Source organism: Sabethes cyaneus, chromosome 2 (assembly GCF_943734655.1).
Source record: "Sabethes cyaneus chromosome 2, idSabCyanKW18_F2, whole genome shotgun sequence".
NCBI lineage: Eukaryota > Metazoa > Arthropoda > Insecta > Diptera > Culicidae > Sabethes > Sabethes cyaneus.
In genome coordinates this window covers 164606879-164631448 of record NC_071354.1, presented here as the reverse complement: position 1 = coordinate 164631448, position 24570 = coordinate 164606879, and the positions used below count along the sequence as shown (strand labels likewise).

The window sequence follows — 24570 nt, the reverse complement described above, 5'->3', positions numbered from 1 at the left end:
CCCTTCCCAACTTTTAATAAATGTTCGTGAATGTGGGGGACCGGGACACACGTTCCATTTCAATTAACATATTGTTTACTGTCTGCACTGCACACTCCCAGCTGTTCGGTAACGATTGTATGGAGTGGACTAAGTGTTGTGATGGTGGGGGGTGTGGGGTAGGATTTTATTGGACACAGCCAGCCACGCCGTGTCACCAAAGTTAATGCGATTACAGCAATCGATGACACATTCCGCACTCACTTCTGTCCGTTGTAAAGAAGAAAGACTGCAACTTTCGATTTTTTCGCACCGCGTTTGAATGGAAGGGTTATCTGCGTTTAAACAATTAGATTACAAAAATCATAGTAATCAAACTTACACTCATAACTTCAATTCTCCGATTTTATGCTGGTTTTTCTTCCCTTAAATACCACAACTTAAGGTCGACAACCAAAAGAAATTTTTATTTCTCAAGACTAGAATTACACAACCTAGTTTTTGTGGCACATTCTGACTTACAAATTATTAAATAGCTAATTATACTGGTTCAGTTCAAAAAGTTCAGTTTTATTGTTATGATCGTTTTCCATGCTATAGTGTGATACGTAAAATTTACTCAAATGTAATATTTTTCAAACAGTGCACTTTTTTCACTAATTATAATTAGCCAGGACACTATATCGGTCCAGGATCAAAATGTCGAAACATGTTGCATTGTCTATCAACCAACCAACCAACCAACCTAACCGGAATAGATACCTATCATCCAAACAAACAACGCCACGCAGATCACCTGCGGTGGTCAAACCGGCCTAGATCAGTAGCGCCCCATCTCATCACTTCCAACACCTCCCACCACAGAGCTTCGGTTTTACTGAGGCCGTTCAACTTCCAATGCGGCAGGCAACGGCAACTTGATTGCTGAAATGAACGAAAACTGCCTCGCCCAAGAGCACAAAGCGCTCGGGAGTCGGTGGTTAGCTCACTTGACGGACTTCAAACGAAACCAGAAAACGAGAACGTCAAACCTAAGTTGGACGGTCGAATATACGAGCATGGTTGTAAAACAGAAGAGGAAAATATAACATAATAACTTTTGTTATTATTTGTCCTGCAGTTTCATTTTGCATTGAATATTCAATGCGCCTATTGAACACGTTATTACTTGAAAATACAGACTGATAGTAGTGTAGTGTAATTCAATTATACACACAATAAATTTGAAATAATGCTTACAAATGTGTACAACTTATCCATAAAATAAATTTTTATTGTATATAAAACGCAACCACAAGGAAAAAATAATTTTTTATTCAACTTGTCTCATTAACCGATCATGAACGTAATTCTATAAATTTATTGAAACGTTTATTCGCTTTATCAATCAAGTTACCCACTACTAGGCAAGTCATTCACACTATATTTTCAATTGCAGTGAAAGTGGTTGTACTTTCGTTGATGCCGAAAAAAGCAGGAAAACGTTTAACAAGGCGTCTCCATCAATTGCAAAGAAAAAACCAACGCATGATTAGTTTCCAATTTGCATTACCGATAGTTCATTCAAACACTCTTCTGGTTGAACAGCATAAAACCGCAGCTCCTTACAAAGGGCTGAAAATCTAAATATTTCAAACTTGCGTTAATTAGGGAAAAAGCTCCAAATTCAAATCAGCTTTAATTGGGAGAAAACATCCACTTTTTACAGCTATCGTTCGTTTTGCACACAACTTGTCTTTTATTACTTTTAATATAAGCAAGGCGTCTTTCATACCACAAAGCAGCTCAAGTTGTTTCACATTCAATTGCACATGGAAATGGTTTGAACGACAGTAGGATGCGTTTAGACACGTAGACGCAAACGGCGTCCAAGCAGCGATGCTAAAGGCTTTGTTTTAATGCCCTAATTGGTGCTTTGGGGCGGCTATAAACTAAAAGGGTTGACTTAGCTTGTGTCCATTTGCATTATCATGGACTAATTCTACAGTTTTGGAACGTATCTCTACGATGAGCAGGTTTGCTATCCAATTGAATTGAATTTTCTATATCCAGAATACATTAAAATTGTGTGATCTAAGTTAAGTTCCGTCCGGCAATGGCATACAATTTAGTTCACTGCTTTGCAAAAAATAACTAATAACTAGGTATAAATGTTTATGGTTGCAAAATAAATACAAGCTAGTCTTTCTGGGACTTTACGCTCTGGAATTATAGTTAATTATGTAGATAGGATCATTAAAAACTCCGTTATTTACTATTTCGTTGTTAATTGCGTATTTTGAAGTTGTTTATTATTAAAGGGAAGGCGCATTTGGAAATTATCACAAAGAAATTCATAAAGTTATAAGTACTGCTAGTTTTCATGTTATGGTATTTAGACAAGAAATGATTTCGACTTGCGTTAAGATGAAAGACATTCCTTGTTCGAAGAACCGCTTCCGGAGCGTAATGATTCGTATGCTCCAAGACAGACAATAGACGTACACCTCTTTCCAATCAACAACAATTTGCCCTCTTCCTCATGTGTAGGCAAGTTCGACGTGTTACTCCAGGGTAGCACCCAAGAGCATAACGTATGAACTTGTTCTTATATCGCTTCGATCCTCGCAGCCCAGTTAACTTAAAACGGGCACCAGGCTATTCAACAGGACTTAAATAATGAGCAATCTGAAGCGCAGTAGAGCAAACGAATTGCCTATTATTTAGCCCTTGAGATGATCTTTTCAAAGCGCAAACGAAAGGTGAGCGCACTGTTAAGAATCACCTCTAGGTCACAAATGTGCATAACCTGACAATGACAAAAAATAAAGTTACTAAAAGTAATCGGGTTCAGGTTGCGATGGATCGAAATAATATTGCATTTGGAGATACTAATTGTTACCAAATTATTCGTACACTACGCCCCACATAGGTCAACTAGCTGCTGCAGCTTAAAAACAGTCAAGTTTTCTTTTTATGAACAGGTATATTCTAACATCGTCCGCCTCAAACAGACGACATCCAAGTGCTTACAGTATCGAAACCTCATTAATAAATAGTGTGAAACGCTAAGGGCGCAACTTACTTCCTTGAGGAACCTCTGTAAAACTGCATTGAACTTATAAAATTAACAGAAGTTCCCAGTTTCTCCAACCGATTCAAAAATATTTTAAGTCCATAAATATTGCACGTACTTGCACCTTTTCTTTTCCATGTTATTTAAACAGAACGAAACAAATGACGTGAAACGACATAAATCTTCTTCTTCTTCTTGGATCTACTTGGAGCCGGAGTGACTCGTACTGTATCAAGAACTTCTCTCCACTGTACTCGGTCCTGAAATACTCGTCGTCAATTCGTTGAGCGCCTGGACACACGCAAGTCGTTTTCAACCTGGTCGAGCAATCGTTGGAATCTCCTTTTAGTGCCAGTAGCATTTAGTTTAGCTGCCTTTTTGAAGAGAACAAATTTCGCTCCACAGTCGTCCGGCATCATTGCGACGACGTGGCCGACCCACCGTAGTCTCTCGACCTTCGCCAGTTGTACGATGGGAATTTCTCCAAGTAGTGCCTGTAGCTTGTGATTCAAACGTCTGCGCCATTCTGCGCTTGCCGTTTGTACTCCGCCAAAAATAATCCGCAAAACCTTACATTCAAATACGACAAATGCACGCATGAGCAAGCAAGTAAACGACTGCCAATCTGATTAACGTTCTATACATCACCAGTTTTTTGCGGCGGCGTGTACTTATTGATCGAAACGCCTTGGGCAGAAAAAAACTAGGCCCGACATTCAGCTTACTCGTATTGTTGTCGGCAGTGACAAAAGGTACCAAATATATGAATTCTTCACCCATTTTTGGTTCATGGCCGTCAACAGTCAATAATCCGTGGGAGGCGAAATTTGTGGAGTCGCAAAATTTCTAGTGATGTTAAGGTAGTCTGCGTAAGCTAGGAGTTGGCTACTATTGCCGAAGATCGTTTCTCTTATTTCGATGCATGCGCACAGGATCACACTTTCAATAGCGATGTTGAATACCATACAGGCTATCCCATCCACTTGCCATCCTATCCCTTGGCGTAATTCGAAAGTACACGAAAGTGCTCCTGAAAAATGCATAGCACATCGCTCGTTGCAGGGTAGCTCTGAGTAGCTGCGTGATTATAACTTGTATTTGAGTACTATCGCAAGAATTTATATCTGTGTCAAAAACCAGATCGTTTTGTTTGCTTACCTGGTTCAAATGTATATTCACTAAATTATCTATTAGATAAATCGACTACCTCAAACCTTTGTAGGGGAATGAGGTGGGCTCCATCACCATCATCATCAGTTTGTCCGGAAAAGTGCTTTAGTGCATTATCTGCAATAACGGTTCGCGCTCAATTGTATCATATGCTGCCTTGAAATCCGCGAAAGTATGAGGCGTGGACCTTTTGTACTTGCGACATTTCTGGAGGATTTGTCAGAAAGTGAAAATTTGATCCGTAGCAGCCCCCCATAAAACCCAGGTAAAAAATCTCTTGCTATTGGAGATAGATAACGTAACAAGATATAATAACAAGACTTTGTAGCACGGTGTTGACCAACGAAATACCTCGATAATTATGGTAATCGAGCAAAACTAACTTTTTGTAGATGTGACAAACCGCACTTTCCGTCCAAACTTCCGGTAGTTTCTCCTTCTCCAAAATCCTGGAAATTATCCACTGAAGTACCATTGCTAGTGGTTCCTTACCATTTTTATAGAGTTCTGCCAGGACTGGGTCCTTTCCGGAAGCTCGCTCTAAGGTTAGCTTTCGTTCCACCTTCTTCTGTTATATCGCCATTGAGGAGTGCTGCTTCTACCTGTCGACCGCCTCACGCTCGTTTGTGATCAGTTTTTTCTCCTGTTTTCATCCAGATATCTGATACTTGTCCCAACTGAACGTCAAAAAATGCAATTCAAGAGATGGAAGGTTACTTAAGCTTACCAAAGCCGCTATCCACAGGGCCTGGGCGAAAAGTTGGGTTCGAATCCTGTTATAATTGGCTCCCATTATCGCTTGGTATAAAAGAACTTTATACCAACTTAACAAGCGTTACTTTAAGGGGAAACCGAAAATGGCTCAAAAATGGCTGGATAAATGGTTACTGTTCGATGCATGTATTGTTTTGCGCCTTAAAAATGCATCTGTATTGGCAGAACGCTTCCGCCACGTAATCAGTGCTTTCAGTGCTGTTATAATTTCCTAATACTTGTCATTCCATTCATCAATCCGCTATATATCAACAAACGCTCAGCAAAACCTAATTGCTAATGGAAAAAGAATTTAACTGACCATATACATCAGTACATGTTCATAAAACGTATTAGTTAATAGATATTTGGTTGCTCATATATTTCGTTGCACTAGTGATTTCCCAAAAAAACAACTTCAAGGTCTCAAAGTTTCGCCCCATCAGCTTTTAAAGAGCTTTCAGCTTTCGCCGCATCGATAAGCAGCTGACCAGGAATCAAAAACTGCCCTTCAATGCAAATGGATTAATTAACCATCGTATTGATCCTATGTACTATTCAGTTACTGCTGCAAATCTTAAATGAATCGGAAGGTCTTGTTCATACAGCAATAAAGCAAACAAACCATATTTCGAGATGTTCGTAGTCGGTGCGGTTGGCTACGGATCAGCTGTGTTTATGTTTGCAAGCTCTGCTATTTGACATTTAATATCAATACTAATGCAAAAACGTTTAGGCTTTTAACGAACACATGAGATATACAGTACAGTATTTGTCGCACTAACACAATAACGTTAGCCACTTTCGGTTTCTCCTTAATTTCCATCCAATTACCTAATTTTCCGGTTCTTCCCTTTAACATCTTCACATCTCGCCCTGAGGTACTATCAATACTTTTGTTTCCTTATTTTCTTCTACCGTTCCCTCCGCCAATATGTATACTAAAAATAATGCCAAAATGCATTAAAACGTCAAGACAACAAACATAAGGATGGTCTGCCGCTTTAAAAATTTTGTGAAAATCTTGTTCATGACATTTTTTCTTGATTGGTGAAATTTTTTTCGTCTTGTCCATGACATATGAATTTTCGAAGTAAGTAAATATTCAAGAAAATTTACCTTTTCGACCATATATCAGGAACAATAAAAAATGTTAACGTGAAATGTTTACCACTAAAAGACTATGAATTGACAAACAAGAAAACATTACAGTATGGTTCCGATTATAAGAACTTATATGATAAAGTTACTTAATTTATTTTCGAAGAGCAATGTTGCGCGTCTAATCCAAATATTATTGAAAACATTAAACATGACAAATATTTCTCAACTTTCACTTCTTGATCACAAAACAAACACCATCAAGAAGATATAATATCTAAAGGCGCTTAAGTTGGAACTCGTCTAGCTTCGTTCGTCCCACACCAAAATCGCATGCTGTGACTCTTTTTTTTTGCCGCCAATAAAAATCACGCACACGCACACAGCTTCGCGCATCCAGTACAGGTACCTCCCTCCATCGGAGCGTCGACGACGCCGGACGAGCAATGTGTGTCTCAACATTGACATTGGAATTTTTAATGAAGCGAACTATAGCGGCGCACAAGGCGAAACAGCGGCCAAGCAGGAGCGCAAGGTATATTTATATATTCATACGTATAAGAGTAACAAAGAAGCATACATGTGTGGGAAGTCGGCATGAAAGGGGTGGCCCGCCAGAAGGGGCTGGAGATGAACGAACTTTAGCGGAAAAATATTGCAGAACAAAAGATAGGCACACGCATCGCGAAACCAAAGCTGCTCGCGGGGGTGTGAAAAAATAATCATGATAAATTAAAAAAAATCAGTTTTCTTGGCATTTGCCAGCGCTTCGCTGAGTGCTCCTTTTCGTGACTGTGTGTACGTTCGTATATAGGAGAAATCACTTGCGACGATAATGATTGCCGATGCTGGCTGAGTGTTATTCAACTTTGCTATAACAACAACAGTCAGTGGGATGCTGCGAGCAGCTCTCATCTCATCGCGCTGCTAAAACAAAGCTGTCAATTTTGGATGCGCAGGTTGTCACACACAACCCAACCGATCCGAGAGTGATGTGAGTGGAAGACGAGTACTACGTAGACGTACTGTCATTAAACGATCGACAGCTCTATCAATTGTTGCATGTTATTGTTGCAAAATTTAAGAGAAGATTATATGTGTGGGTCGCTTAAACATTTGTTGCATAACTTTTCATCATTATGTTGTTACTGTTGTATACTGATTGACGTCAGTATGCAAATAGTTGAAAGCCTATTGTAACATGATTCATCAGGCTCCAAATATTCAAACAATGTTTCATGAATCATTATCTCACCAAATTATTCATTGATTTTTGCCGGAAAATCTTATGACTAACTGCTTTATTTTCTTGTTTTCGTTACAGGTAAGAGAGACTGGCCGCAAAAATAGTCCCGTGAAATAGTTCTCTAAAATTGTTAGACTCATTTCGAATTGGTAATATAATAATTTGAAACATCCAACTTGCACTTTTAAGATTCATTTTAAACTTTGCCACTTGAACGAAACGTCAGTGCATCCGGTCAAAACATTTCTGTTTACTTTTCCGTCTGCGTCAACACGACGAACGATTCACTGATTCGACCTACAACGCTAATTGACCTACAACCGAATGTTAGTGAATCCTGCATCACTCGCTGTTGATAGTCTTCAATGGCGCAGTTTATAAAAATATCTCAATATCTGGAATATCAAAATGAAACGAAAGAGAATGAATGGGCTCTATTTCAACACCTACAGGATTACAAAATTCAACTCTACCGGAATCTTCTGGTGTAAACATACTCAATTTTTGCAACCGAACAAAGGAGGTATATTGTACGAACGAACGTTGGAAGAAAATGATTCCTTTAAAAAAAGTATAAGATAAACACAAACAAACCAGCGAATTGGCAGTTTCCTTTTGCGAAGGAGACTCATTTTCCGCCAATGTTTAGGTCTGCTCTTTTGTAAACACTCTTGAATGAAATGGCTATAAAACGTAGATAGGTAGTAGTTATTTCTAAATCACAGCGTGTATGCGAATGGTAGCAGCGTGTAGAGCGAGTTCAACTCCCACTATATTTGACACAGACAACAAAACGATCAACCGGGCCAGCGGAAATGAAAAGATAAATCATGTTTTGTTCATAAAAACGGAACGCTGTGTTTTCTGTAAACGACCAGTCCAGCGCGCCAAACGTGACTGATCAATAAACAATCATTAAAACATTTGGATCGAGTTTCGTATGTTATACTAGAAATTTGTAAGTTTGAGGCATAGGGTTGCAAGCCAGTCGGACATCTTTTCGCTTCGCTCAGCAAAACATTTATAGGGTAAACACATCGATAGCGGAGCAACCCATAGTGGAAAACTGTTGTCAATGATGATTGTAGATTATATGACGCGTTAGAGGTAAAAACAATTGACTTTTATTGTAAAACTACTCGGAAAAGTATCCTAAAGGATGTCTTATGAGGGTTCCGCCTCCTTGGTGGTCATCAGTGACAACGTGGCGAATGTTATATTTCAAGACGTTGATCGTCTGCGGTTTATTGGCGTAGACCAGAGTGTTGACATAGCCCCACAAAAATAGTCCAATGGTATTAAACAGCATGATCTTTAAACGTCAATTTACGTGTCCATTACGCGAAAGTAATTGCGGCACGCACGGTGTGGCATGTTGCACCGTCTTGTTGAAATTACACAATTTCTCCACAGGGCACTCAATTGTGGTAAAAACAAAAACCAATCATGGCCCTTTGATGGTCATCAATTCACCATTAACTATTCTAGCCGGTATCATTGTTGAAGAATGATTTCATGGCCCATGATGGGCGCCAAATACCATGACGATGAACGAAAAGCGCGATGAGTCTCTCGATCTAAACCATGTTTTTCGTAAAAAATCTACGCAATTTGCAGGACAAGTGCCAGTCTAGTAATTGTTAAATGACAAATTATACTAAACACAAAACAGCTGCAGCTGTCAAAATGTGTTACAACTTAAAGCACCGTACCTTTATAAACACATTTTACTTTATGTGATCTTAGCCAAATCCTATATATGCATACTTTTATTACAGTTGTATCAAGACACCAGTAATTAATATTTTCATTGCATCCTAAGAGTTTTCTATCATAGGTATTCATCAACTGTATTGCAGAAACAACTAATACAACCTTTCTATTTAATTATCGATTGAAGAATTTATAGTACAACTTTCTAAAAATATTTGCATAATTATAAAAGCCAATTTCCGTCAAAGATAAAATTCTTCTTTTCTCGTGCTTTGCATCCAGTCGACAGGCACGATCATCTGCGAAACGATGAATTTCAAATGAACCTGTTACCGCTCAAGGTCTTTGGTGCATCTTGTATCGTCATGATGCCCTTCACCAACGAGATATCTTCGCTGTGCCGCAATCCAGTATCGGCAGACGCCTCACCATGCATCGGTACATTGATCTTACTCTAACCGTGCATACCGTAGAGTCGAATATGTTTGGACTATTTAGTGCAATTAAAATATACATACATTTGTTGCAATTTTCGCAGAAAAGAGACTGCGTCCTAATCATACCTAGGGCACGGCACTAATTGTTCAGCCTACGTCTATTTTGGGCCTACTCTCAGTTTTCCGCATCCTACGGAAAAAACCAAAGCCAATTCTTACTCATATACAAAACTATATTCTTTTGGTGGTAATAAATTGGTTCTTCATGTTCAGGTGACGCGAAAGCATAAAAAGCGAGCGAGTATTCTGTTCTACATGTTGTTATTCCTTTATATGCAAAATCGTCCAAAAGAACGACAAAACCGAATAGTGTTCGACATCGGAACGAAAATTGAAGTCTGGGTTCCCCGGTCCGGTTCAAAGTCGGCACAAACTTTGTTATTCCGACTATAAAGACTAATAATCCGGTTCGATTTGGCTCTGTTCAGGTTCCGGAACCGGAAAAGAGCCAAATTGGACCGGAATAAAGTCGGAGTAACAAAGTTCGTGTCGATTTTTAACCGGACCGGACCGGAACCCGGATTTCAATTTTCGTTCCGATGTCGAACACTAAAACCGAAGGAGACCCTGTTACCACTTTTTGATCGTCGCGCTGTACAAACTTCCATTTCGGTTGTTTGGTTTATTCGTACTGTACTAAACTGTACTAGTACTAAACCAAGTTGAAGTTACGCTGAGATCAATTAACGGAAGAGAAGAATATAATTTTCTTCAAATTCATCCACCCTAATACACTTTTATTGTACTAATTATTTCAAATGTCGAATGCTAAATCAATTAAAGATTAAATTTAAATTAAAGCATTGCCAACAAGCACGCCATTACGGTGGTAATGTTTTTACGACTGGCTGTATTTTAATTTCCTTACGGTCAGCCAACTATAACCGGAAAGTGAGACCTGTTATATATGCACACTCAGTTGTCACAAATTTATCGAAGCTCGCTTGCGCACATTGCAAATATTTAAAACCTCTCGGGCAATATGTAACAGGGTGCACACCAATAAGGAGCAAGATTGCTACTACCGATGCCCATGCTTATTGGCGCGCATTGCTTGTTCAGCCTCCTCAAACGGCGCGCGATGCAATTCGCCAGTGTCATCCAACCATCAACGACGTTACCATGAAAACTAATTCTTCCGGTCAATAACTTTGCGAACGCAGCTTACAACCGCAACGGTGCCGCGGTGCCGGTGACACTTGCCCGTTTCTGCATTGCCACCGGGAGGGTGCAGATCAGGTTATAACATCGGGGCACCACCACCGACTCTATTCGCATAACTAGGACATTCGTGGAAGATAAAGAAGATGCAACTTTTCGAATACGGTCATGGCTCGGTATGAGCTTTCATTTACTGCATGCCAAGTACAGTTACCCAGCTGGGACCGGTTTCGATTACGGTTTTCAAATTGACCAGTTATGGCGAACGAACCTGAATGGCTGGACGACATTGCACCGTCGTGAGCCGTTGCATAAGAGCTAGATGGGATCGCCTAGTTTTAGTAAAAAAAATTAACAAATTATAAAAAAATATTCTGCAACTTTTAAAGCCGCGATTTACTGAGTAAAAATTTAGATTATTTAATTTATTATTAGATTATTTATTACAACTATCATCCCTACGATAAAACTGAACCTTGTCGTGGTGTAGGGCTTTTTAACTAATCAGTAAATGAACAGCGGTCACGTTTACTTCTGAATGTGGGTATATATCAAAATACTTTTGTGATTTCAAGTGGGACTCGGGGTAAAAATTTACCAAATGTGATTGTTGCGTTGTTCAGAAAGTGCTTTTATTCCGCTTAAGAATAAGGCCAGCATGGGGATCTCTGACAATAGATGAAGTTTTCTGGGATTCATCCTTATTTATCACAACTGTCACAAATATCTCCGAAAAATGTCGGATTGATTGAGTTGGTCGGGGGCTTAGGGTTAGTAAGGGGATGTAAGCGGGATACCAGATCCGATTGGATGCCGAAGAACCACTCTGTAATGATTACGGGTAATAGCACTTCTTAGGTAGCAGATGGGAAAATTAGGTCAATTCGTGTCGCGTGTTCGAGTTTCGGCTAGGCGGTGCTGCTAGATAGAGTAGGATTTTTGCACTGGCCCCGTGGCTGTCCTGAGCTCTGATGGCCGTCCGCGGGCTCTGTCGATGGGAAGGGGTCGAGTCTTAAAGAGACGTTTAAGCCCAGAGCTTTACAGCACTTTGGTCTCGAGGGTTGGAAGGCGGGCGAGTCTCTATATTTTGAAGCTTCTGTCGACTACCGCGAACGTCCAGCTTGTGCTGCGCTCAATTTACTTTGTATCGTGGGAATGCACTGTGAATACTAAGGGGATGAAAGATTAAATTTGCCCTGATAAGTTGATAACCACTAATGCTCCGAAATTTGTTGTACCTATTGGTTTTTGGTTCATTTGTGGTTGTTTGTGTTGGAAAACTGAAAGCGGGCGCGCGGTTGAAGACCGCTGTCAGGCGGGGCTGACGAATTCTCCACTTCTTCACTATACCACATATTGCAACTCGAGTGGTACAAAAAGTCCAAAGCACATTTACAAATTCGATCTATTATTTTTCTTCTCATCATCATCATTATCATCATCATCGTCATCATCATCATTATATTTAAAATATGACATTCCGGCCTTTGGCAGAGAGATCTTAGAGTCAGTTCGTGGAGTCCGCGCAGGGCCGAAACGCCTCCGCCTGCGGGTATAGGCGTAACGGCTATGCTTGGGGCTCTACCTGTGTTTTAGTGGGCGCCAGTGCCTGTCTCGTCAGGTAGAACTGATGTTTGAGGTCTCCCTGACACTTTGTTGACAACACAAAAGGGCCCAGCGCAGAGTTTTATACGCTATTAAGCGACCAGTTGGATAACCCGAAAAAAAAAAAAAAAAGGAAAGATTATTTATTACAACTATCATGTGATATTGCCACGGTATAGAAACCACACTCTTTTCTTCCGTCCAAGTGCTTTATTCTAAATTTGAACGCGTAATATTAATTTTAGAAATTTTTCGTTCAATTTCACTTTCTCACTGCCCGTCGAATTCATCAGACTTCTCTCGATTATACACTCATTTCTTACCTTGTTTACAAGGTGAGTTTACACTGCAGCTTGCGCCTGTTGGCATAAGCAAATCAAATCAGTTTTTTCGAACCATCTGTACATATACTACGTGCGTACAATTGGTAATTTTCAAAAACAAAAAATTAATCAGAAGAGGTGAGAACAATTTCTAGGACTTTGCACGCATATGCATGCTGTCGAATGCCCTAGCTAGATTATTAACCAGTCGAACACTCTACACGCTCTAGCTGCAGCAATTAAACATTTACGTTTCTTAGCGCTTCTCGTGCAATTATCCTACAATGAACATGATTATTGTAGCAAATCATCATAAGTGACTAATTACATATCATTACTCAGGATTGAGTTGGAATGTACGTAGTATCTATATTTAGATGATTTTGAGTGTCAGTAAACAAAACACAAGCCGATAAAAAAAACCGTATTTTTTCATCCATCTTTTTTCCTCTTTTCTTAGGCTGTGTTGCATTTAAAAGCTAACAAAATTATTAATCAGTATTATTATTATATTCAGTCTTCGACTTAGGTTTGTCATACATAGGTATCTGAGTCTTATTATAAACACGAACTTAGTTTATAGATTATAATCCTACATATCAAGTTGCGGTCAATCTCCGACAACAGATTTCTAGAGGTTTAATTTCGTCATACTGCGTGCAATGAGTTAGCTTGGGTTGGGCCGATTGGATTCAAGAGTAGACAGGATAATGAGTTGACAACGTTGTTCATAAAGTAGGATTATTTCAAGCAAGCGAGCGAAGTCTTCTTCTTCTTCTTCTTCTTCAGCATAGAGCCGGGGTGGCTCGTGCTGTTTCAAGCACTCGTCTCCATTCAACTCGGTCTTGGGCCACTCGTCGCCAATTTCCTAGTCGTCTCAGAAGTCGCAAATCGCTCTCGACCTGGTCGAGCCATCGTGCACGTTGGGCCCCCCTGTTCCTAGTGCCGGTGGGGTTTTTGAAAAGGACTATTTTCGTCGCACTGTCGTCCGGCATTCTTACGACGTGTCCGGCCCACCATAGCCTGCCAACTTTCGCTAGGTGTACGATGGGAGTCTTCCCAAACAGTGCCTAAAGCTCGTGATTCATACGCCTCCGCCAAATATCGTCCGCAGCACTTTCCGCTCGAACACGGCAAGGGCGCGTATGTCCTCCGTGAGCAGTGTCACGGCTTCAAGTCCATAAAGAACTACCAGTCTAATAAGGGTTTTGTACATTATTAGCTTCGTGCGGCGGCGTATGCTTGCTGATCGTAGCGTTTTACGAAGGGCCCGATTTCCCGTTTGGATGCGCCGCTGGATTTCCTTACTAGTGTTGTTGTCCGCGGTTACCAGTGATCCCAAATACACGAACTCCTCTACCATTTCTAGTTCGTCGCTGTCAACGGTTACCGTCCGTGATAAACACGCGTTTGTTTCCTTTGAGCCTCTTCCTTTCATGTATTTGGTCTTCGATGCATTTATTTTTAGCCCAATTTTCCTAGACTCCGCTTTCAGTCTGGCATAGTTTGCCTCCGCCGCACAGTGCGTTGAACGTATGGGACTGCGGGACAAAAATCAAAACTGCTAGTTTTAGTCATTTTATCAAGCTAGTGTAATGTAAAAAGTAGTTTGTGATAATAGAAGCTAGTATTTGCTTAAATGTCTCAAAATATTTACATAATGGCAAAAATGTCCCAAACACCAAATTTTTATGCAAGCATTGCAAAGGTTTTTCATCATTATATGGGTTGCCGTCGGTTATATAACTAACAAATTTGTTTGTGAAAGCGGCATTTGTACTAGAAATACTTTGGTAAATTCAGCAATGCCATCTAGTGTTAGATTAAGCAGCACTCGAAGATCAACCTTGGCTGCAATTTCGGTAATCGAAAAATTTTTCTTCAGTGCATGAAAGCTTGGAAAGCTATGTTTATGGAAGACGTTTGCACTTCTAATCAAAATATAGTTTCGCACTAACAAATCTATATCTGTGAACAGGGCTAGTGTTTAAGTAATACTTAAACCTTTTTTGCCATTCTCAGCCGTAACGGAAAAGTAAATAATAATTTTCCGTGGCATAATTTGAGACAAAGTCTGTAGCTCGACGTTCTGTTTTTGTTGGGAAATTTTTGAAAACCTTTTAATTAGATCCGCGAAACGAATTTCCAGCAGGAAAACCGTTATCATCGATTATTCGTCATTATCAACCCGAGAAACGGGAAAAATTGGCAATACTTAATACCGATTAAGTTTATTAATTTTTTTAAAGAAATATTTACTCGCTATGTGAAATAAAATCGTTTTGAGTTTAATTTTGAACAGTAATAGCACAAAGCTTCATAAACAGTGGTTTCTTCTAACAGGGATAACACAATAACGGAAATCTGACGGTTTATCAGTGCTTGACCGACGTTGATCTACAAATATTGAAATATCTTGCAGAGTTGCAGGTAGTTGCAGCTAAAACCTGTTCGATATTGTAGAGGACATTTTGAACAATTATTCTGTGTATATTTTAGCTTGGAAGTCGGTGGAACATTTTTTAAATCAGTAATCAAAGTTGGAGTTCCGTTTTTTGAAGGACAATATCTATGTCGTTTCTATGGGGCGATTTCTTAGGAGTGACGTCAAAATGAATTCCTTATATAATCAAAATTTATTCTACTAATCTTGATTGTTATTCTCCATTTTAAAGATTTTGATTACACAAGCTATGAAACTTTTACGAGCGTGAAGAATAACCTTAAAAAATGAAAGCAAAATTTGTAAGTAAAATCCACTCTGCAACTTGACAGTTTGAACGCTTGTAATAGTAGTTGTGACGCTTTCCCAAGCAAACTAATACTTGTTTATATAGCAGAAGGCATCTATAAACAATTTTAAATACTTAGTATACCCGATTAAAAAAAAGTGAAAAATGATTTTTGTCTATGGCTCAACGCACTGTGCGCCGTCGCAAAGTTCCTGGCTATGATATCGAAGTCATCTGCAAAGCCTAGAAGTAGGCTACCCTTGGTAAAAATCGTGCCTCTCGTTTCGATGCCCGCTCGTCGGATCGTCCCCTCAAGAGCGATGTTGAACAACATGCAGGATAAACCGTCACCTTGTCTCAACCCTCGCCGCGTCTCGAAGGGACTCGAGAGTGTCCCAGAGATGCGTACGATATACATCATTTGATCCAATGTAGCTCACTTTATGAATCTTAACCTAGCGAACCCAGCCAGGCATGATGAGATATGTTCCGAGATATGATATATGCTTACTGTCCAATGTAGTACCTAGATTTTTGACGGTCTGCACTCTGTCCAGTTGATGACATCGACTAATTGAAAACGATTGGAATGCACTGGCGCATGCAACTTCCAATCCATTTCATTCACACCATTTCAGAAGCATGTCAACGCCTTCTTAGAGTTCGATACAATCAAGAACTGAACTTGTCGCACGGAAAAACTTGTGATCATCAGCGAACATAAATTGCAAATTGCATAGATCATACAAACAACACAAAGAGCAGTGGTCCCGTGTGGCTGCCCTTCGGGACGCCACAGCAGATGTCAAACGGCTGCGATAAGATGCCTACTATTCGCACCGATGCGCTTCGAATAAGCCAGCACGACAAAATCCAAGTTGTCAATAATCGGGAAACCAGCTGATCGTATCTGGATATGATCGAGGTACTCCGTGAACCCCAGCGAAGTAAATGAATGCAGTATGGTTTATTTTTCATAATAAAACCATGTCCGGGATTGACCGCTGTGATTCTAGACACTTGTTTTGACGTACAGCAGTGATGGCTAAACTGCGGCCCTTCGAGATGATTCCTGCAGCCCGCGGACTGAATTAAGGGTAGTGGAACATATGAGTGGGAAAGGCTGTTAGAGTTAATAGGATCGTAGCAACTGGCCCCGCAATTTTCCTGCACTCTAACAGCTGACTGCGAAGTCTGTCGTATAAAAACAGAATGTCAAGTTTCGATAACGGAAGGTAGCATCTAGGCTTTGCTTTGGAACTTATAAGTAAAATTTTTTGATGACTCAGTGGTCACTCAGTTTAGTCGTAATGTCTCATGTATGTTATAGATCTGAATACTTTCCGGTTTCCAGTTCTCAGAAAGTGGTTACGCTCACGACTTAAAAATAAAGGCGGAGCTGCTGTCATTTCCTGCTGCTTTACCGTGTTTCAATTCTCTAGCTGCTTTACATTGCCCAAAGTTAGTGGATCATCGCCACATTCTTCACCCTCAATCATTATTTTGTTTCTGTCGACGACTCTATGTTGTTCACCATTCAACGGTACATCGGAAATATTGTTTCCAACGTCTGGCCACTTGGAGACAAGCCCTCTCCGGACAACCAAAAAAGCTCGATATTGAAGAATTGGATGCATTACTTGATGAAGAACTCAAACGCAAAGATGAAGAGTCAAACGCAAGAGAATCTTTGGGAGTGACACAACAACTTTGACAAGAGTGACTTTTTACACTGTCAAGAGTGGTTTATGGGGGTCATATAGAATTCAGCATGAAGGAAGAGTAATGAGGGGTCTGAGAATAAACCCATGCTAACAACACTTGACGTCGAATGATCCGATTCTACTAAGATTCGAATGGAAGTGTGTTACTTTTTGATAACATATTTTTTAACTTGTTAAATATGCGTCTTAGTGAAAAACAGTCTTCACATAAAATGTGTATGGGCAGCACTGACGTGCATGGATCTATTTTTAAAGTTTAATATGATTTGAGGTGTCGTATAATGAGTTTTTGTTCATGTTCGAAACTGGCCAGTTCCCAGGGGATTCCCGGAGTGCTCGCAACATTTCCAGATATGACCAATATGATCCTAGATAGCAGGTCTGGCTTCCATTGATCTAGTTTTTGAACTCTAGTGTGATTTAAGGTTTCGCACGATAAGTTTTTGTTCATGTTCGAAACTGGCCACTTATCTGGGACTTTCCGGAAGTCCTCGGAACATTTCCAGATATGACCAACGTGGCCCTAGGTAATTGATTTGACTTCCGTTGATCTAGCTTTTGAATTCTAATCTGATTTGAGACGTCGCATGATGTAGTTCTTAGTTTAGGTCGTAAAACGACCCCGCGGTGCTCAAACCTCCTACAATGGTCACCAACCTGGTTATGTAGGAAAAAGATCAATGCCGACTACGATTTACGATGCTTTAGGGAGTACTGTTGAAGATTTTTATTTAATTTATATGAACAACTAGCTGACCCGACAAACTTCGTATTGCCACAAATTAAACTGTGTTGTACATAAATCGTGAATCTCGTATGACCTTTGTCACAATCTTGAGTTTTGCAAGTTTCTGGGGAGTTCATGGGTGTTTTAATATACAAATTTTCCTCACAGTAAAGTAGAAAACAACTCCCCCCATTGATTAGCCTGATAAAATAAAGCGGATAGCATTTAAATATTCGCCATCATTACAAACCATTTCGCCGAATTCCATTTTGCGGAACACCAATTGAGAATTGACCATAACGCGGAATATAGAGTTTCGCAGAATACCATTTCGCGGGATGTATGCCTCCAAAAACACCCACATGCCAAATATGGTTCCCTTTGATTAATTAGTTCTCGAGTTATGAGGAAATTTGTATTTCATTTGTATAGGTGCCACCCCTCCTAAAGCGGGTAGAGGTTTCAATTCACCATAGAAAATATTCTTGTCTCCAAAAACACCCACATGTCAAATTTTATTCCATTTGCTTGATTAGTTCTCGAGTTATGAGGAAATTTGTATTTCATTTGTATGGGAACCCCCCTCTTAGTGGGGGGAGGGGTCTCTAACCATCATAAGAACCTTTCCTGACTCCAAAAACCCCTACATGCAAATTTTCGCGCCGATCGGTTCAGTAGTTTTCGATTCTATAAGGAACATACGGACAGACAGACAGAAATCCATTTTTATAGGTATAGCTTTGCCCTTTAAAACTATGAAAGAGGGTAACTCGACTTTGTCCAGCGATTTTTTTTTAAATTTGACTCTAGTATTGTAGGATGGTAATACAAACCAACTGACCGTCTACTAGTGAGCGGTTTTATAAGATCGATGTCGAAGGAAAATACGCTAACACACTCGGAGAAGAGCGAAACTCTGTTGCTTCAGAAGAAGCACATCCTAGAATTGAACATGGAAGATATGCCCGAGAACCGAGAAACGAAACATCATTTCATCATTTTTGGTTGGAAGGAGTCGACGAATTCGTTTACCTTGGTTTTATAACAACAATGTGAGCCGTGAAGTAATGAAGCAGCAAACTGCTGCAGATATGGCTTTCTACGGATAGTGTAGCTAGCTCGTGATTTATAAGACGCCAATTCTCTCGGTCGGTGGCAGTTTACGGTTTACGGCAGCGTGGACATTGAAGAAGAGCAACCGGCTATATCTGAGTGTTTTAGTGTAAAATCCTGTAAACAATTCTCGGCGGTGAATAAGAAAAAAGAAAATGGCGCTGGGCATTAATTACAAGATACATCAGGTGTATAAAAATAAACATTAGGAAGAGTGTAAAGCACGGCAGATTACCGTAGGATGACCACGTAGTAAGGATGTCGAATGAATGAGCAGTGTAAACAATATTCGGCAGAAACCCTGACCTCTACAGCGCGCTGTTGTCAACTCCGAGCATACCCCGCAATGTGGAGTGTCCACGAGGAGGTTTGAAAATGGAATGTTAAGGGCGATTCGAAGATGATCCGAGGAGCGACGAATTAGTAGACACATCCTGAACTCAATACAAAAAAGCTAAACCTTGGGTGTAACCATCTTTAGACATTGCCCTTCTTTATGGACAAACTTCGCAACCGGTTATTAGAGTACAGGACAATCACGTTCACGAGGCTAGTGCAAGGATCCTACTGACTCTAACAACACCGTCCAGTCGAGATTCGGACATAGGACGACCGGCTTGTTAGACCAACATCGTGCCTCGAAGCGAACTGAAGCTTTTTCTCGATAGAAACTAGACACTCAGTACCAATTAGTGATGGCAGTGTGCATCCGGTGCCCAGAAAAGGACAGCCCTCAATTTACTTTGCCATGCCAAAAAAACATTTTGGCTTATAGTTAGTATCAAATTTATCAAGGACAAACATCTTTAGTGAACGCAAACATCACGTTCATATCAAAAATTCTATATCTGATATAGCCGCATCCTCTCACAGAAAGCACCCACTACGCTCAACGGTTATTTTTCGCTATATTATTTATTTTTATAGTAGGTATTCGCATATCCGTCTTTCATCGTAAAACTGCACATTAAGCCAGCCCATTGACCGGCGCCAAAGATACTTTCAATCCTGTGAGCTACCAGATGGCAGACGGGTTTCAAGAATCCATTTCCAGCACGCCCCATCAAACGACGGCGGCAGTGACCCTTTCACGGCCGGACTGCCAGAGACGAGCGTCAATTTCATTTGTGGTGGTTTTTTACTTCGTTATTTTTACGAGCGTTGGAACAGATTTTATTCTGTAGTTTGGCGATCAGTTTTAATCAGTTAACGTTCAGTTAAAGTGTGATAAGCCTGTATACAAAAATTATACGTAATATTATGCATCCAAAAAAAATGATATTCTTTGAAATTTAAATATATTTATGTATTCTAGTTCAGTAAATTTTCGTCTCAGCATCATCACATAGTGCAACACCCTAGCTTGCGTGATAATGTAAGAAGTATTTTTAAACAGTCTGAACGAAGAAACCCGTACAAGTGTTTTTATTCACATGATGTGTGTTTTGATTTTCACCAATTTCAAGAGCTTTTCGTTTTTTTATCCAAAATATGTTACTCGGAATTCTGATAGATATATTATTTTCAAAGCAAGTCAACGGAATGTTGCGTCCCACAAGCGGCTCCATTGCGCACTTGAGGCTTTCATTCGGCCATAGGAATTTTAATTTACATCTCACGTGCTAAGCTATCTAATCGAGTCAACGCGGTTTCACTAGAGAAAAACAGTATTATCACTGTTTAGGCGCCAGCAAGAGAATAACAGGATACCACCTCTAGTTTCTGATAATAAATAACACAAGTTGGCGCAAGTGTTTCATCATACGCCATGCCATGCGTGAGAGTATGCTTGAAACTATCAATGTTTCCCTGTTGAATACAACAGATGTCGTTGCTTCGTAACGCGTATTATGCATTTCCGTAACAGCTGAATTTTGAGCGACAATAAATTTACTGAACACAACAACCTTACTCTCTCATGCATCTCAGTTTCGTTTGTATTTATCGCTAATCGCAATATAACGTTTGACACCTGAACCAATAAATAGTTGGTAAACATTGTTTTTATTTATTGCGTTTATGTTGCGAAATTTATTTTTTTCGACGATGATAAATGTCGCAAACACATCAGCTCCTGGTTCTCGCCCAGGCTTTTCATAAAGCCCTATAAATGTATCTTTATAGGGCTTTAGCTTTTCAGGGCTCTCGGATTACTGGTAGTAAGATGCTATGGAGAGGTATAGGAAATGTTTGTTTTTTTGTCAAAATTAGGCAGAAGTCATGAAAATTAAGTATAACAGAATAACTGTACCACAAATAAAATATGATTAGTGATTGTTTTTCAGGTAGGTAAACATAAATAAGTGAGAAATTTTGATTTTACTACCACTAGAAAAGCGCATTTCTTGAAAAGCAACGGTTCGTATGGTGTCCTATTGCCAATAAATTATTGGCGAGCCAATGCCCGGCAATCAAATGTTGCCCAATGGTGGAAATTTTATATTTTTAATTTATTCTTATAAGTCTACGATGCCACACTAATTCTCCTTTTCCTTTTTTCTTCCGCAGGATCAATACGACAACCTAGCAACGCACACCCAAAAAGGAATTGATTTTTTAGAACGATATGGAAGTTTTATCCGTGATCGCAGTGCCATCGAAATCGAATACGCCGGAAAACTGAGGTAGGTAGACGAATTATGATGAATGCTCATTTTCCTAAGTTCAATTTGGCTTACAATATGGCCGATATATAATCAGATCTTGTCACTTATTACATCTCATTCCGCAATTTTTTATAAACAACTCTGAAACAAAATGTTTTCAGAGAGAATAATCACCATTTTCGAAATGGATCCAGTCACTAAAAACCAAAGTAAATTTGCTTTCTCGTGATCGGCACATTTTGTTTCTTACTCTGCAGTAATCGCAGAATTTACGTCTCATTGACGCAATTTACTAACTGCATTACCTTCGCCGTCAGTTTTCATTAATATAAATTACACTCTTTTTCGAGTGTGGGCGAGATACCGTCGTGCTCAAAGTTTTTCTTGCAAGGCACTTGAACTCGTTTCGCTTATCCCGCGTATAACGTATTCCCAACACTACTGCATCGACTCGACACCACCAACGCACTGACTACAAAATCTGATTCTTCGATTTTATTATGTAGGTACTTTCAAATGTTTCCTGGTTATTTGATATACCTTTCCATAAGTCAGACATAATGCACGGTTCGACTGAATGCAAGGACATTCACCAATTTTCATCGATTCGTTGAACCAATAACTAACCAATTTCGGCCCAATTAAATTCACCCTTAAAACGCACTGAGAAAAACTCACTTCGCTTACGATACGACCTTTCCGGTGCATTAAGCAGTAGTCAAGGCTAATTGCCACTCGCGTTGCACCGACACCTTTTCGCCTTTACGCTGTCTGCGCCTCATCCTTATCCTCATAAAATCCAAAATAAACGAGATGGTATTATTATGTGCACTCGTTTGCGGTTGTTGCTTTTGCCAAACGAGTGCAATATCCAACCATAAATTCGTTCAGTGAAAGCATAGCAAGTTTTTTTTGCGCACACACTTTTGATTCGAGCTCGAAATTGGCCGACAAAGTGACGTTCCAAACAAACCTAAATGTAGGTAGGTATGCACATTTCTATTCGAAACCAACGCACCGCTCCTCTTTCGGTCATCTGTTTATAGAAGTGAGAGTTTATGGGACTACCTAAATTAGTCCGCGGAATAATAAAAAAAAAGAATGCATGAGCTCCGCGCTGATTTATGTTACATATTCGCGAAACGTGAGTTATGCCAGCCGAAATTTCATCTATCCGCCGTCTATAGCAAAATCGTGTGCTCTAGATAATAAACAAACAAAAGTCGAAATTTAGTGTAGGACTGAATAATGTATAAGCGCCTGCCGCCAGTCACGGAATGTCGGTTTTATTGTCTGTGACTCAGTAATCCTGTTTGGTTTCGCACACGTACATGACACATTAGGATCCAATTCACAGCTCAAGTTGGGGTGCTTCAATTGGTTTTCGAACGTGATTTTTACTATCAACTATAACTGTTGATGAAATTTAAAAAAACAAAAGATTAACGTGTTGCTGACTACAAAACAAAAACACAAAATCGGTTTCATAATCGACATCAGCTACTAAATATTGCATTGTTCCTACAACATGTTTTCTTTATTGTTTTTGTTTTCAAAAGAGTTAATTAGAAAGCATGTTTATTATGAGTACAACAGCATCCCAGAACATAGTTACTTGTATCCGAAGAGAAGTAGAATATACATCAAAATCATATCATTCAGGCGATCTTACCAAACAGGTTGTAATATTTTATGATATTCGAAGCCTGATTCAAGCCCCAGCATAAATGATTACTATTGCTTTGTTGTTGCCCCCAAGGAAGGCAGCTAAAATTACATTCTAAAAATACCACAACACAAGACACGGTTTGTGCACTCGCAACGCCTTCAAATCTGCACAATCGTACTGCGCGGGGTGCCAGGGCCAGCTAACACAAGCACTGAACACTCTGTCAAAGAGATGTATAGCTGAGCTGCACACCAACAACACCAGAGAGAGAGCATAGGTCATGGTTTGCGTCGCTTTCGTACTACTTAATTGCACCGGCTGGTTTCGCGAGTTGAGTTCATTTTTCGCGAAATCATAAGTCCACTTGCCTGCCTGCCTGCTCGCTGGGTTGTGTCCGTCCATCGGCAACAAAGCCGTCGCGACGACACGTTGTCTCTATCTTAAGTAGGACGCCAAAAGCCAGTCCGAATCATCGCGCGCGCATCAGGTTGCACACGAAAAGCGGACTTGGGAAATCGTGATTTTTCGATCCAATTTTCGTAATCGCATTCGTGAAGAAACGATTGTATTTTTCCTCATTCCGAAACGTGCGTCTGTGTTTCATCTATTGTCGTGACGTGAAGCGCTTCTGCGGCTGCGGCTGGATTAGCCCGCGGATCTGTGCAATGATCATTAATCTTGACGACCTGTATCGCATGACCGCCGCCGTCGTAGACAAGACAACCGCACAGTAGAGGAAGCAAGATGACGGGAACTAAAGAAATTTGAGACAAGAACCAGTTGCGCTCGAATAAACTGCCAGGATGACTTCATCGGCTTTTCGGAGAAATCGTCGATCAGTCTTTTTTGATGGCGTTTAATCGTGCTGAAGTTCATTGAATCTAAAACATGGCTATTGAATATTCATGGTCTGTGCAAGTTATTTTTACAATTCCCACAGAAATTTAATTCCTTTTTATGAGTTTTTCATGCGAATTATTGAGTTAAAAACGTACCATAATCTGTCACAATACATAACTTAACGAATGCAAAAAAGTTTAGTCAGACTGTTGAAATTAAATGTAGAAGAATCATTCTGTTATCTTAGCCTAATGTGCATATTGTGCATACCGACGATATCTTATTTCATAGTAAATGGTGCCGTCAACAAACAGAACTATCCGTTTTGAACCACCGACAATCTTTATATTAGTTACAAAATACCAAAAGTGTGAGATGATGATGTACAGCAATCGGGGCCGGTCACAAAAGACGATCATTAAGGCTGTCGCAGTGGCCTTTTAACCCAATGCCCTTGTGGCATACAAAAAAAGAGAAAATGATTATTTAAACTATCCTTCTGCAGAGCAGGTGAGTTGCTATTACTGTCGGTGGATGTTAGCACGTGTTACCGTGG

General features: G+C 40.0%; 1 protein-coding gene across 8 annotated transcripts in view; it reads left to right on the top strand.

Moving 5' to 3' along the window:
• Nucleotides 1-24570, top strand: part of LOC128738605 (formin-binding protein 1-like) — a 140810-nt gene that overhangs the window by 91888 nt on the left and 24352 nt on the right. For all 8 annotated transcript variants that reach the window (XM_053833877.1, XM_053833872.1, XM_053833876.1 and 5 more), the window contains exon 2: nucleotides 21408-21523. In XM_053833877.1, the coding sequence (XP_053689852.1) occupies nucleotides 21408-21523 (116 nt within the window). The remainder of the gene's footprint in view (nucleotides 1-21407; nucleotides 21524-24570) is intronic.